At 37.3% G+C, this 16399-nt stretch overlaps 1 protein-coding gene across 1 annotated transcript; it reads right to left on the bottom strand.

The window, feature by feature from the left end:
- Positions 1–1736: 1736 nt before the first annotated feature.
- Positions 1737–12983, bottom strand: CLEC9A (C-type lectin domain containing 9A). The gene is given in 7 exon segments (XM_068561573.1): positions 1737–1976; positions 2660–2781; positions 3933–3950; positions 3952–4085; positions 5916–6062; positions 11315–11395; positions 12893–12983. Coding segments are annotated over 7 exon segments (714 nt in total). The 3' UTR covers positions 1737–1855.
- Positions 12984–16399: the final 3416 nt, after the last annotated feature.

The raw sequence follows: 16399 nt of genomic DNA, 5'->3' as shown, positions 1-16399 counted from the left end.
ATGTCAGCTGTAGGATGTTTGCCTCTGGCTTCATTGTACTTCTTCTAAAAAGAGTTATTAAATGCTTCCTATCCTTTCTCTAAACATAGCTCCATGACAATACTTTGAAGAATCTTGAAGACAAACAGTCTTTGCTTCTAAAATTTGCTATTATTTCCCCTTTATTCCAGGTTATTACATTGAGCTGCCAGCTGTAAAAACCAGAGGGGACAATTTATACTGTGTTTTCTTTGCTATTTTCCTTTTCTAGGTTCAGCAGAAAACTAGAGAATAATCCCTTTTATTGAAATTCCCACCATTTAAGCTCCAAGTCAAGGGTAAATAAAGAAACAAAACACAAAAACATGCCCTTCCCATCCCTAAAGGAATGTCTCCTTCAGAGGTCATCTTTTACAATAGACTTCCAGGTTCACTTAAATGATTTCTACTGCCTCCGTGAATTAGGTTTTATTTCACCTTATTTATTTAAGTGGTGTCTTTTTTATGAGGAGAGAAAGATGAGAATCTAATGTATCTCAGCTACTCCTTGTGAGAAATGAAAGAGTAAGTAAAATTATATTGAATTTAACATCTATTTGATGAGAATCTGCTGAATGGTAAGGTGTTGTTCTAGGGATGGTAGGCAAGTGGTAGAAAAGTAATGTAATAATAATGAGTGAAATTTTCCTTTCTGTAAGTCATCAGACACTTTCACATCCGTTGTCTGTGGGGGACAAGCTAGTCCATGCTTCAAGGAGTCCGCAGACCTAGGACAGGGATTGTCTATAGATTTATTGACTTTAAGACAGATATTCTCTCCAGATACTTGGTGACAATTAACCCATACAATTTATCTTCTCAATCTTCTTATAACATGAGCAGTAAAGGGGTCATTTTTATCTGGAATACAGAAATGAGGTTGGTGCCTAGAGATGACTGATACTCCAGGTAACAAGAGCAAGAACAGATGGAGTTCTCAGCAAGTTTACATATATTAATAATTTAGTCCTCAAACAATATTTTGAAGCAAGTTCTATTACTGTTTTTCAAGGAGGACATTGAGACACAGAGACATGTAGTTAGAAGTGCTGGAGTGTTAACCTTGAGAATCCAGATCGTGAGTCTTTTGATTTGTGAGTGGTGGGGACGGTCAGTGAGAGGCAGGAAGGCAGCTTGCAGCTCTTCTTTACTGGAGACACGCTGATATTGGCAGCCTGACTCTTCCTTCCACTTACGTGTAGCTCTGGTTGTTCATCTCTCCAGTAGAATTCTGCAGTCCTAAAAATGGTATTGTCTTACAGGCAGCAGAGAGCAGCCTGTCTTCCTTCCAATTTGAAAATCCATATCTCTATCCTCCCATCCTACTGGTCCAATAACATAATGCCTGGAAACTCAGCAAATGCACAGAAAGATCTGGCAAACAGTGAGTTTAAAAGATCACATTTATTCATTTATTAAAAAGAGTATCAGTCAGCTAAAACTGCATCATCTCCCCAGTGACTTATAGATTTTTCTGTGGAGTTCACAGTCACTCTAAATTAAAGAGAGAGAGAGAGAGAGAGGAAGAAAAAAAATGACAAATAGAAATGATTTTTCTTCAGCTTGTTTTCCACTCTTCAGGGTTTTGTCCTCTGTTGCTCTAAACCAATTTTATTCTTGGTAATTAATTTGAACAATGTCAAAGGAACATCTGGAAAATGTTGAGGAATATTACCAAGTGTAAATGCAGGATAGGTTTTGTGTCTCAGGTAGCTGGTTTCACAACCCTTGCACTGGTTTACTTCTGCGCTGGCTCTTAAACTCATTGTTACAGGTTTTCCAATGATCTGTTGCAGGTATTACCGTAATGGAGCAATCACTTCAAGCAAAATTTCTTTCAGGTAGAAGATCTTAATGCGTATTTCTCACAGATGAAATATTTCCAAATGCTGCAGTTAGCGGAAGAAAGGCCGTTGTTTCTGAGGTATCCACAGACCTGGTTAGTTGATTGGGGGTCCCTGTATTGGTGACCTGGAGAGGCAAGTCAGTGTATCTGAGGTTAGGTGTTGGGCTTATGGGAATGTCCTCTGAGCAATAAAATGAGAGATGTACAGCTTTTCCTTTTGTTTTAATCTGTCACCCTCTTGAGGTAGTTTTGCCCTTCTTCTTCAATAACAGAACTATTTTCTCTCAATAAAGTATGTAAATATTACTTCAACAAGCAGCATTTTTTTTTTTAAAAAAAAAATCTTGGATACGAAAGGATAGGCTCTAATTTGGAATCTCTTTTCTGATTCTTAATTCTCAAAATACGAAGGCACTGCTGACCAGCCTCCCCAGTTCTTTCTGAAAGCTTACTATGGAAATTGCCTAATAACTACTATAGTCTCTTGCCCTTAGCACTCTAGCCTTTAAATGATACAAAGGAAATGTACTTGATAATCACATAATATTGTTCATTCAGACTCTCAAATTTTGATGTGAATGTGCTACAGTGTAATGGCAGTGGGGCTGAGATGGAGAAAATTTAGAAGTCATGTAGCCATTCTTAAATTATCTTGGCTTTGATCCCAATCAGAAGCCTGTGAAATTATCATGCTGGTTATGTCTTCTGGAGGAAATGTGAGGTATCAAATAAAATGAACTTTTGATTTCCCTCCTGTGTCTAATTCTTCTGGGAATGTTTCCCTCAGAGACTTACAGATCAGGGGAAGGAGAGGAGCCGTCTTGCCAAAGCCAAGGTTGTCTGGACCCATCCTGAGACAGTCCCACCCAGTAATCATAGCTTCTTTTGATCTACCTCAGGCTGCCAGTGATAAAGTCCTATAAGAAACAAGACTTGAACAGTGAACCGAGGATGGAGTGGGGGCGGGGGGGTACCACCAGAAAAACCCCAATAAATTACCATGAAATATAAAGTGTGGTATTTTGTTTCCACAGAAGTAATTAGAATTTGAGAGCTGGAAAGAGAGAGAGAGAGAGAGGATTTTTAAAAGAAAGGATACCTTTTTCCCTATTGCTAAATGATCAATGTGGTGTTAAGGACTATGGAAAAATTAGGCATCTGGTATCAAAATAGTTTTAACAGATTCAGAATTTGGCATATAGTATATGACTTACCCAGGATATTTCAATGTCAGAAATAGTTTAGAAGATTCCAGAAGCAACTTAACTGTAGGCATATTTTGTGAGAAGAAATATTTCTAACTTTTGTCACTAAATTTGCACAGAAAAAATAGTGTGAACCCATAATTGTAATAAGTTAGTCCAAGTTGCCTTGGTTTATTGTATAGCCTTAACAAATTGTTCTACTATTACTCTTGCAAAAATGAACTTTGACTAGTTACTAAATATAGTAGGCATACATTTTTAATAAATTCATAAATGTGTAACTATGTCTTCTACTTCACACATAATTTATGGGTAGAATGATTTCAGGGAAACATCCTGCTGTTTGCTCGTTAAGACGTTAGTAAACTAGATTTAAGGTCAATTAAATTTTTCATTTAGCAGATGCTTATTTTCATAAATCTCTCCATTTCATGATGTCATCTCACTTTTTATACTTCTACTTTTCTTGATAATTACAAAATTGTTATAGCTTATTATACTTCCCTACAGCATTGAAAATAAGACATTTAAAACATACATACACTTATAATGTATGCATATCTTGGAGTGGGTTACCATGTTACAAAACGGTATTTCTCTTACCCTTTCCCCTTTTTGATTAACAAAGGACATAGAACTAACATATTCTCCTTGATTTTTGAATAACCATCTCGTTTTTTGTTTCTCCAGTTAAAAGAAAAACAAGCCATGCTAATTCTTACTTTGTGTGTTAAACCTTTTTTTCAACAAATCTACCATTGTTATAGAGTATCAAGGAATTCTGTCTTATGAGAACCAGTCTTTTCTTTTAATGGGTAATATGGTATTTTCAGAATGATGTGAAACTATAAAACAGTGTTTACCATTTCTTCTTTGCTGTCTTATTTGTAGAAGCTTAGATCCCTCCTTCAAACAATCCTCTCTACTGGTGTGTCAAATTGTCCAGTTTTCAAAGACATGGTAATAACTTTCTCCATTCTGAATCCAGTTGTCTGGACAAGGGCTGCAGTTACGGGTTTCAAATATAAACATTTTATTAAAGTTATTGTAAAAATATTAGTAGCATATCTTCTCAAAAGAACCCTTGTGTCACTCCCAGTAAAGCTGGACCCTTTAACCCAATGGTTCATATGATGCAGTACTTACCAACTTCAGCTGCTTTGAGGCTGAATACAGTAAGATTTATACAATTATTTCCAAGTGCAGTAGGTCTCTAAGAATTAGTTTAAGATAAAATTAATTTGAGAATATCTATTCCCAAATTGTTCCTCCTCTATAATAATTGATCTGATTATTCTATTTTTAGAAATCTTTCCTCCTTTTAACTTTACATCATTTATAATCTTCATTTGTTTGCTTATTGTTTCATGTCTTTTAATCTTATTGGCCCAATTTAATTGGGAATGTACCGAGCATAATAATAAGTACATTCCCAATTAACTGAGTGGCATAATAAGCCTCAAGTTGATGTTTAAATTCTGAGAGTTAAACATGAAAATTTTTCGCATAGAATGGAGAGAACAAACAATGCACCTTGAGGAATGATTTTAAAATTTGCGGGTGAGGAAAAGTGAACAAAAACACAAGTGACCAATATGTTTATTTTAGGACTTTGATATAACTAAGAAGTAAGCCATAGTGTTTAACCAGTTTTACAGAACCTGTGTTAAGAAAGAATGTATTCACAAAAGAAGGATGCTCAAATGTATAAAAGGGGAACCAAAGAGGAAGAATTTGACCAACTGTTTCTGGCACAGTTTTATAGAGGGAAAGACACTGAAACTGCCAGAACACTAGTTATTAGAGAAAAGCCTTCTACTTAAGACCAAAAATAGTTCATTATCAGTCTCCATGGCACAGATGTCAAGTTATTTAAGGCTCTTCAATATCCTTTGTTTGAAATACACTCTAATCAGTATCCTGAATATTGTTAAAGTCATAGCATAAGTAGTGTTGAAGTGGCAGTTGAAAGGTTGAGAACATGCTGGATTTGTAAGTCTCCAAAATGCATATCGTCACTGATTTAAGGTTGATGGCTCAGAGGTGGGCCTAACTCATGCTTTCAGTAGTCTGTTATATTTAAAAACATGGAAGTTTTTTAAACGTTTACTTGACTAAATTTCAATTAGAAGGAGCTATGGTAGGTTTTTGACCTCTCTTATTGACAATTACTAAAATGATATCCACTACAGGGAAGTTAATTCTCTAAATTTTATGTATTAGTATTATTAAACACTAGTTAAGTAACCACAGAGTACTTGACACACTATTAACAAGTCGAAATAGACAGGTTTAAAATGCTTGTAAGGGATGAAAAAGATAAAACCAAAGTCACTTCATAGAATTTTTAAAAAAGAGCTGAACCCTGCATTGTTATAATTTTTGTAAATACCCTGATTTTCAAAATGAATTTTCTGCTTCAAGAGATATCTAAATTTGAATCTAAAGCAAGATCTAAACTAAATAAATTGAGGCATTTGGAGCTCTAATTAAAGATACACATAAATTTGAATGATTGGATAACACATAATATGTTGCGTTTTTTGTTGTTTAATCTTACCTACTAATCTCACACATTCCATTTTGACATTTGACTGTATATTTTCCTTATCTGTATTTCTTGGAACCTCAGTATTTTCCACATACTATTGATATATATATGTATATATATGAGATTGAACTGAAGAGTAGATCAAAAGTATGTCTCTCCTATTATGAAATCTTGACTATAATTTTACAAAGAATAAAATGTATGTCACTGGTTTTTTGTTGTTGTTGTTGTTGTTTTGAGGAATTGGTGTATACATGTGTATCCACGCAGTGGAAACTGATTTTGTATCAATTACCTGAACTGAAAGACTTCTGCATCAACGTTTGGCAATATTTCATCTGGAGGCCATGGTTTCTCTTCCATTGTGTGAAGTTGAGCAGTACTCTGTCCCATTGGATGAGTTTTTCTTGCTGCTTCATTGCAGTAGTGGACACCTGGAGCACTTCAAACAATAACAACCATTCCTGATAAAATACTGACATATAACAAAGTAAACCTTCAACGTAGACTAAAGAGAACTACACATTACTGATTATATTTGTGATTAAAACCTACAAAGAATGCACAGCAAAAAGGCTCTTTGCCATTCCTGTTTCCTTATTCACCCAATTCCAGTCTTCCAAAGTAGTCAGGTTTGCCAATTTCTTTTTTATTCTTCCAGAGATATTTTGAATTTTGCATGCAAATGAATATAAAATCCCCTCTTTCCCCTTTACACAAATGGTAACAATCTTTTTACATGGTTTTTCACTTTTTATTTTAACATTTAAAATATATTTTGGACATAATACTATGTTAGTACATAAAGAGCTTTCTCATCCTTTTGTTATATAGGATTCCACTGTATCGATATGTCATGATTTATTTTAATAATTCTCTGTTTTAGACTATTTGTAATCTTTTGATATTACTGAAATACTGCAATAAAGAGCCTTATTTATACATAATTTCACACATGTGTAAGTATATTTGTAAGATACATTGATGGGTCAAAGTTTTGTGCATTTAAATTGTATTAGATATTTCCAAATTACCTTCCATGTGTGCCGATGCAAACTGTATAGGAAAAACTCAGTTTTTCCTTTTATAAGCCTTTCTCCTGTGAATCACCTTGACTTTTCTGACACTTCTGGTCACCAAATGTATGGTTTCCCCACCACCACCCCCCTTGCCCTTCTCCACAACACCAGCTCAGTGTCCTATAATTTAATTCAACCTGACACTATCTTCTTGGAGAAAGTAACAATCCCACAGGTCAAGGGCTCAGTCCCAAAGATTGCTCCCCCCTTCAGATGCCAATGCAAGTAGTAGGTCCCCAGGTTTCCACAACTTCTGTTTGATTTGTCTACAAATTGGAGGTTCCCATGACTCCCTCCTGGGTTCAATTAATTTGCTAAGGCAGCTCACTGATAGGGAAATGAATTACCAGTTTTTTAAAGGATATGATAAAGCGTATATATGAACAACCAGGTCAAGAGATACATTGGGAGAGGTCTGGGAGGGTCCCGAGCTCAAGAGCTTCTGTCCCCATGGAGTTGGAGTTGGGTGTGTCACCCTCCCAGTGTGGATGTGTTCACCAACCTGGAAGTTCTCTGACTCCACACTATTGGGATTTTATGGAGGCTTCCTCACATAGGCATGATCAATTGTTTTTTTTTTAATATAACTTTATTTATTTTATTTATTTATTTTTGGCTGCGTTGGGCCTTCGTTGCTGCGCACGGGCTTCCTCTAGTTGGCGGTGAGCAGGGGCTACTCTTCACTGCAGTGCGCAGGCTTCTCATTGGGGCGGCTTCTCTTGTTGCAGAGCGCGGGCTCTAGGCAAGCGGGCTTCAGTAGTTGTGGCACAAGGGCTCAGTAGTTGTGGCTCGTGGGATCTAGAGCGCAGGCTCAGTAGTTGTGGTGCACGGGCTTAGGTGCTTCGCGGAATGTGGGATCTTCCCAGACCAGGGCTCGAACCCGTGTCCCCTGCATTGGCAGGCAGATTCTCAACCACTGCGCCACCAGGGAAGTCCCATGCATGATCAGTTGTTGCCATTTCCAGCTCCTCTCCCCTCTCTGGAGGATGGGGGGTGGAGCTGATAATTCCAAGCTTCTAATCATGGTGTGGTCTTGCTGGTGTCCAGCCCCCACACAGGAGCTCACCCAGAGTCACCTCATTAGAACAAAAGATGCTCCAAGTGTTCTTTTCACTTAGGAATTTACAAGCGTTTCAGGAGCCCTGGGTCAGGGAAGGGGTCAAAGACCAAATATTAGGACAAGAGATGCTCCTAGTGCCCTTGTCACGGCAGAGCAGAGGGGAGAGACGCTAATGTATGTCTTCTATTATCTCATGCAAAAGTTCTCTCAATTTCATTTGGATTTGCATGTATCTTTTTTTTTTTTTTTTAATTTTATTTATTTATTTATTTATTTTTGGCTGTGTTGGGTCTTCGTTGCTGCGCACGGGCTTTCTCTAGTTGCGGCGAGCGGGGGCTACTTTTCATTGCGGTGCGTGGGCTTCTCATTGCAGTGGCTTCTCTCATTGTGGAGCACGGGCTCTAGGAGCGTGGGCTTCAGTAGTTGCAGCATGCAGGCTCAGTAGTTGTGGCTCACGGGCTCTAGAGCACAGGCTCAGTAGTTGTGGCACACGAGCTTAGTTGCTCCACGGCATGTGAGATCTTCCCGGACCAGGGATCGAACCCGTGTCCCCTGCATTGGCAGGCGGATTCTCAACCACTGCGCCACCGGGGAAGCCCTGCATGTATCTTTTTATGTTTGATGTTGAAACTCTTTTCACACATGTATAAATAAAGGTCAGTTGTATTTTCTTTTCAATGAAGTGTATAATTAAATCCTTTGTAATTTTTTTCATTGGGTTTCTAGTCTTATATATGTGGCCCTTATTGTGCCGTGAGAATTAATTCGGGCTGGCCTGGAATCAGCCTGAGCAGTGTTTTTAAAATTCCTACGTGACACTGATCTCCGGACAAGGCATGAAACATACAAATGAATAGTGTAGCTTTGTTATCATGGGTATGAGGATTTGGGGGGCCAGATTATACCGTCTTGTCAGCATTGTTTATTGATGACATACGATTGACGATTTGTCCCTGGTTACAAAGAGACCCTGAGAAGGCTCTGCTGTTGAGGCTAGTTACCTCTCAGGAATATGTCACGTGGTCAGCAAGAAATAAATTCCCAAACAAGACTTCATTTTGGGCTCCCAAGTACCAAGGTGTCTTGCGTACACATCGGTGGTTCCTGATCCAAGAGAGAAATTGTGTCGTGAAAGGACACTTACATGGAGAGGAAGAGGTGCCTGTTGGAACCTGGTCTCTCCAGACACTTTTGTAATACACATCCTGCCTTTAATGCCTTCCCCTGCCCCTCCTCCCTCTCCCCCTCCGCCACCTTCATCTCCACTTCCTCCTTCTCCTCCTTCCTCTTGCTTCTTGGTATCCCACAGTGTGGAGGTATCATTTTATAATTAAGTGGTCCCTTACTGATAGGCAATTGCATTTTTTTCAATCTTTTTTTTTTCTTCCTATTGCTACATGTGCAGGTTTATCAATAGGAAAACTTTCCAGAAGTGGGATTTCTAGATCAAAATTAATTCATTCAGTTTAAGATAACCCAGAGTTTGTTAAGAACATGATTGTCATGGTTGATCTTAACAGATTTCATAAACTAGACAGAGAAGAAAACAAAATTATGTGCCCATCAGAGATCAAGATTTTTGAGGACATAAAAATGTACAGTATGATTTTATCAACATCCTTAGTATGTACTATATGCTTTTTAGCTATATAATAACTGATGATTGGAGACTATAGATTTATTTTTATGTATAAAACAAATTCTACATTCCATTCACTTGACAATATTGTTTCAAGATGTTGCACCTTCAGTTATTTTGCTTTGAATTGAAACTGTTCTCTGTACTTCAAGTTTCTTTCATCTTTTTACCCCAAGTAGTTAATATTTATAAAATAACACTGAAATTTGTTATACAGAATTGATACCTGAACCATAACTTTTGATATTTGCAATGTCAGATAAATATGTATTCTTGCAGTTAGAATGGAACTTGGCAATATTTCATTGAGAGTCCCCAGTTTTTACAGAAAAAGTGGATTTTTATGGATATATGGTAGTTCTCTTCCAACTCTGCAAATCTGCTTCCAGTATATATGTTTGATAGACAGATATTTAATTGTGAATTTCTTTTAAAAATGGACTAGCATTATATATATAAATATATATAGTATATTATATATACTATATATATTTATATTTATGTGTATTTTAATAAAGTACAGAGGGAGGATAGGGTGAGATAAGGGAAGTTCTGACATTTATGCTGGGCTGTGAAATTTTATTTGAGGAGATAGACAAGGTAACAATTACTTCTTGAGAGCCTAGAAATTATTAAAACATTCCTCTCTGAACCACCAGGAAAATAAGATCATAGCTAACATGAACAAGGTCAAGTTTCCTGTACTTTGTGGAAGCAAACCTTGTACTCCTCTCTTCTTCATTTCAGAACTCCTAATTCTCCTTTGCCAGCTAATTCCTCCTAGACAGAAAAATGATTTGCCAAGGCATACAAGAAATAAGAATTATCCAGACTATAACCTTCATCTCTGTCTTGCTAAGCATATTTCTTAGTGCTAGCATGAGTGATAATAAAGGGTCTTAGTCCTTTTTCTGGAACCTGCAGTTCTGTAATTGTTACATTTTATAAAAAATTCATTTGCTAGATATAGAAACATGTCTCCAGTTTGGACTAAAAGGAATAAAGAAATGTGGTTAAATATTGGCTCAAACAAAGTTCTCACATTTACCTTAAACATACTAAATGGTACCTCATCAAATATAAAGTGAAAAACTCATATTAAAATAATCGTATAAGTCAAATTTAGAACAAATGTATATTAGAAAAGGAAGAGCCTATACTGAAAACTTACAAATTGCAAGCTTTGGCATACTAACATGATTCATAAATTGAATCATGATATAAGCAATTATTTGCATCATTTTCCCCAAACAGACCTATGGTATTAGATTTGAGTTAAACAACATGCAATTGAACAATTAAAAGTTATCATTAGGGCTTCCCTGGTGGCGCAGTGGTTGAGAATCTGCCTGCCAATGCAGGGGACACGGGTTCGAGCCCTGGTCTGGGAAGATCCCACATGTCGCGGAGCAACTAGGCCCGTGAGCCACAACTGCTGAGCCTGTGCGTCTGGAGCCTGTGCTCCGCAACAAGAGAGGCCGCGATAGTGAGAGGCCCGCGCACCGCGATGAAGAGCGGCCCCCGCTCGCCGCAACTAGAGGAAGCCCTCGCATAGAAAGCGAAGACCCAACACAGCCAAAAATAAATAAATAAATAAATTTAAATTAAAAAAAAAAAAAGCCTTTACCATCTGAGCCTGGCCATCTGGGCTCTTCCTTTCAAAAAAAAAAAAAAAAGTTATCATTTAGCATCCGAGTGCTTAGAGAGTTATATCAAATAAATGTCCCATAACTTAAATAGCGAAGCCATTATTTTATATCATTTATGTCATTTAGATGTTTCTAACTGATTTGTTTATCCATTTATAAATTATGAAGTTCCAGTTCCACGACATACATACATATAATTGTATATAACACTACATGAAGTATGTAACCTATCTATAGATTATTTTGAAGATATCCTTTTGTACTTACACTTGACACCCAAGAAAATGGAGGTTGCTAATGAGCCTTTGCAGAAGATACATAAAACCACTGTCACAAGACACCACGTTCCTGAACAAGGAATAGAGACAATGAAATTGTATTAGAGAAAGTAGAGGAAAGAGGTGGGGCAGGATAGGACGACACTGAGTAAACTAGGGAGTTAACATTAGACATTCCTCCTAGAGAATCAGCAAGGCCGTGTAACTGTGTGTAACAGGAAAAGGTGAACCCAAACTCTTTGAAATGCAAGTCATAACTTGGAATACACTGGATTTGGAAAAATGCCAAACTGAACAGTTTTAATAATATACTTCTCTTATCCTTATATAACACCACAAACTTAGTAACTAGTTAGATGTATTCTCTTCCAACAATCTTTTAGAGATGATGGCAAGCCAGGCAGCAGGCTTTAGTTTCTGAGAGCAAAGAGGCTGTCTCCAATCTCCTCATCTCTTGCCAGTGTCACTTGAGCATGATTGGTTCAAAGGTATTTCCCTTTAAACGTACGATTTTGGATGAGGACAATTTTTTAAGGTAATTTTGCAACTATTCAGGAAGGGAAAATGAATGTGTGATTTGTTATATTCTTAATGCTAGTTACAGAAAAATGTATAAAATTTATCTTTGGATAATGTCATAGGCTGAATAACAGCTTTGCCCGAAATGTCTATGTCCTAATCTCTGGAACCAGTAAGTGTTACCTTACGTGGAAAAGGAGATTTTAAAGGTATAATTAAGGATCTTGGGATGGGGAGATTATCCTGTTTTATCTGGGCACTTATAAGTGAGATTTAGATTAGAGGGACAGACTGCCATATGATGGAGGAAGCAGAGAGACATTTGAAAATGTGCTACTGTCTTTTGAAGATGGAAAAGGAGCCACAAGCTAAGGAAAGCAAGAAATGCAGCTCTAGAAACTGGAGAAGACAGGGCATGGGTTGCCCCCTAGAGCCTCTCTAGGGAAGGTAGCCCCATGACACCTTGGTTTCAGCCCAGCGGAACCCATTTTGGACTTCTGATCTCTAGAACTATAAGAAAATAAATTTGTGTTGTATTAAGCCCCTAAGTCTGTGGTAATATATTACCTAAACAATAGGAGGCTAATACGAATATTAAATTATAAAGACAGAACTGATCCAGGCTGATGAGTGTTTGCCAGTTTTTTCAACCTACGTTTTCTCTTTTACATCTTAGTATTTATCAGATAATGTGCAGGGTGTTTTTACGTGGGAATTAAAATTACACAAAATATATGATTGCTTTCACTTATTTTCCAAATCCAGGAATTCTTTGTCTTTCCAGTGAGAGAGAGAGAGAGAGAGAGAGAGAGAGAGAGAAAACCAGTGTAATACATATTTGTCAAGTCCATTTCTCTTTTCCTTTTTCACTTTTACTTACTCCTCCTCCACTTCATTTCGTTTTTAATATTATCATATTATGCATATTATAATACTCTTAAGTGGGTTATCTCAGATTAGAAAAATCACCTTGGGCTCATCATAGAACAGGAAAGAAAGAAAACCTATAAACCACAAGGTCTTGGTCTAAATAAGTAGAACTGGTTACCTGAATTTTTGGTGGAAGACAGATGTTTCTGGTAAGGGTTTGGTGCTGGATTATCCCACTGAAGAGAGGTGTATGTCTCTTCCTCCTGCATGTCTGAGGTGCTTTGATAGGTAAGGGGGTCCACGTGAGAAGCTGAGACAAATAACTCCTTTTGTAGTCAGGAGCGGATTAATGGAAGAACTGAAATTAGCTATCTTTTCACACCAGTGGGGAAATATGTTTGAGTTTAAGGAATAGAATAGATGCATCTTCATCCAGAAAGTAGAAGTTTAAGCCAAAGCATAACTTGGTAAAGAGGGAAGTGAGAAAGAAACTGAATTCAAAATGGCCAATAATAGAATAGGTTATTGCTCTGGTTTCTACAATGTAGCAGATGTTGAAGGTGATGGCACTGGATTACTGTTAAAATGAAAAGGCCAGAAGTGCAGAGAATGAGCTTACATTTGGTATAGGATGTGAAGTGTGGGAATGACCTTGATAGCAAAAATACGAGGATAGCTCACATTGGGCCAACCAGCGTGGAAGGAATTGTAATCACTGTACCTCCTTAAACAAGAAAACAGGGAAGGGATTTCATCCCTCAAATAAATTTACACACTGTATTAGTTGGGGTGATGCAGTTGCTGTGACAAGTAAACCTCAAAATATCAGTCATTTAACACAAAGTTTATTTCTCGCTCACGTAACATTTTAGCTCCAGTAATCCTGGTTAGTGGGTAGTTTTCCTCCAAATGTAACCCCGCTCCTTCTATTTTGTGAGTGGTTGGAATGTCATACTTCTAGCCAATGGAAAGAAAAGGAGAAGATGGCATATCCACATCTGCTTCTTAAAAGCCGTAACCTTGAATTATCATGTATGACATTCACATGCACTAATAATGCCCTGTTTGGATCTACAGTTTGGTCCTGATAAGCCTAATTTTTGCCTGGCTAGCAAACTTTCTACAATAATTTCACTCTAGAAGGGAAGCATGAATTATTTAGTGGATAGAGGGCTGTTTCTGCCACATCCTGTGACTACAGCATTGGTATTGAGAAATTTGATACTTTAATCATCATTCATATATTGGCCATTTGTCCTTATGGCCAAAAGTAGTGTCTCAGTAATTTACAGTCTGCAAATCCCAACAATCTGCAAAATTCTTTTTGGTCGCAGTGTCTCACTGGATCAACCACTGATCTCTGTAACAAAAGAAAACGAATGGCACACTCAAGGGGGCATCTGAGGGCATTTAACAAAGATGGTTTTATAAAGATTGGGAAAGGATTAAGGAAACCAGAAAGGGGTTGTGAAATATGCATTGGGGAACGATTAACACACCCAGGCCTGAAGGGTTAAGGGGAGGGTGATTATTGGAACTTTGTGACCTATCTGAAAGGGTCATGGCCTAAGACACAGAACATGCGGGCTTTGCCAAACCAGGGTGTGGTAGGCGACAGCCAGCGGCATAAACACCCGGACCGTTCTCCCCTTTCACCCCCCTGATCACTGCTAGTACCTCCCAATAGAGGAATTAACTGAAGCCAGAGGTCAAGTTTGCCCAGATATTGCTGTACATTGGAGTTCTGCCTCCCAAGGCATAGGATGGGGCCAAGAGGATCTCAAGAGGCAAATGGAGAATATCCAGCAAATTCTCCAAATATGTCATATGATTTTTATGTGACCTGAGATTCTGACAGAGAAAATAATGTGACTTAACTCCCTATAGCCTTTACATTGAAATGATTTCTATCTTGAGGTGAAGAAGAGGAAGAAACAATAAGCACAACAAATATGCATTAAGAGCAATGTCAGGAGGAATGTAGGAACGGAAGTTCAGTGGTTGTCATTAATTTCCAGGGGCTCTCAAATTTTATCAGCACTAAATATCAGGCTCAGAAAGATCTAGTTTTCCCCAATACAGTATGTTCTCTGATAAATTTCTTTGCGGGAAACATTGGGCTCTCCCAGCCAAAGATTAGTATGTTACTGGTATGACGTTTAATATTTTTAATCATACTATCTTATTTATTCTTCATTATATTCCAAGCACTGTTTCAAAGGCCTTTTACTTGAATTATTTTGATTCTCAAAATAGCTCTGTGACATAGTTACTATTATTAGTATGTTGTAACAAAATTGCAAATTGAGGCATGGAGAAGTCAAACTATTTTCCCAAGTTCTCTTACCTGTGCTACTAAAGTCTATGCTATTCTGATTTTATGTATAAGATGCTTTTGACATGAGTATCAGAAAAAAAGAATCTTTGTAGGTACAGTTTGATTGGTTTACATTTTTTAATTGCACTTTTGCCATCCACTACAATATTATTCTTTAAAATTTAGTCATGCATAGTGATATAAAATGTATGCTTTTCCATTTGGGGGAGATAAAACATTAAATTTCAGAGCTATGGCTGATTTTTGGACAGTTTTCTGAATTATTAGTTCCAATTTGGTCTCTCTAAATTAACAAGTAAAAATAGGAAAATAATGGCATTATACCCCAAAAGCCAAGATCTCAACACATTTGAAGTGGAAGCAGAATCTATGGTATTTCTATTGTTTTTCCTCGGTGCCCCCTCTTGCCGCCCCTCCCCTGCCAAACCTGCTTGTTTATTGATAGTCTAAAACAAAATAGATTCAAGTGTCTTTGGGTGTCAGTGCACAAAGCTATAAAAGTTATACATATTCATCGAGTATTAATTATATGCTTGGTACTCTGCTCAATGCCTTACATAAATATATTAAATAATCCTCACAATTACTTTATGAGTAAGGTAATAATATTAAACTCATTTCATAGATGAAGAAACTGAGTTTTAAAGAGACTAACCAATTTACCAAAAGCCAGATAGAGAGTAAGTTCCAAAGTAACATTTCTCGAAATGTACTAAAGGATACTTGTATCAGAATCAAGTCAGGGTGCTTATTAAAAACATAGGACTCTGTCTCCTCAGCCTTCCCACTGAGTACCATAAGTATTTGTGTTTGAACATTTGCATGTTTTAACAAGCACCTCAGTTGAGATGTTTGAGAATCATGTTCATAAATTTTATTGCCACGAATTTAAGGAGAAAGAGTACCTTCAGGGGAGCTGTGAAAAGAAATGAAATTTTTGCCTATTATCCTGTTAAAGGGTGCCTCTCCACATATCTATAAATACTGCATGAGTTACTCAGCAAAAGCCAAACATAGAGCTGTCAGGAAAAGAACTATATAAAGCATTTTTGCTTGCTGTTCAACTAGCCTGTGCAACTTGTTAAAAAGCATTTACTCATTTTCAAGCCCTGTCAGTTTTCTTGCAAACTTTATTATCCTTCTCTTGGACAGAAAATTACTGCTCTTGAGTCTGACCATAGCGGGACTTGGAATAGAAATTTTATCTGTATAGTGTTTTACCGATTGCTGTGCTTTCTAATGAACTATCTCACACAAAGAGAAGCAAATATTTTTCTGTTTCCTGTGAGCCAGGAGCTGTGCTTGCTGGCATAGAATAGAAAATAAGAAAGTCATGGGGTTTGCTTT

This window comes from Eschrichtius robustus, chromosome 13, assembly GCF_028021215.1.
Source record: "Eschrichtius robustus isolate mEscRob2 chromosome 13, mEscRob2.pri, whole genome shotgun sequence".
Classification (NCBI taxonomy): Eukaryota; Metazoa; Chordata; class Mammalia; order Artiodactyla; family Eschrichtiidae; genus Eschrichtius; species Eschrichtius robustus.
The sequence above is the reverse complement of the archived record's forward strand: the minus strand, read 5'-3'. Positions and strand labels throughout refer to the sequence as shown.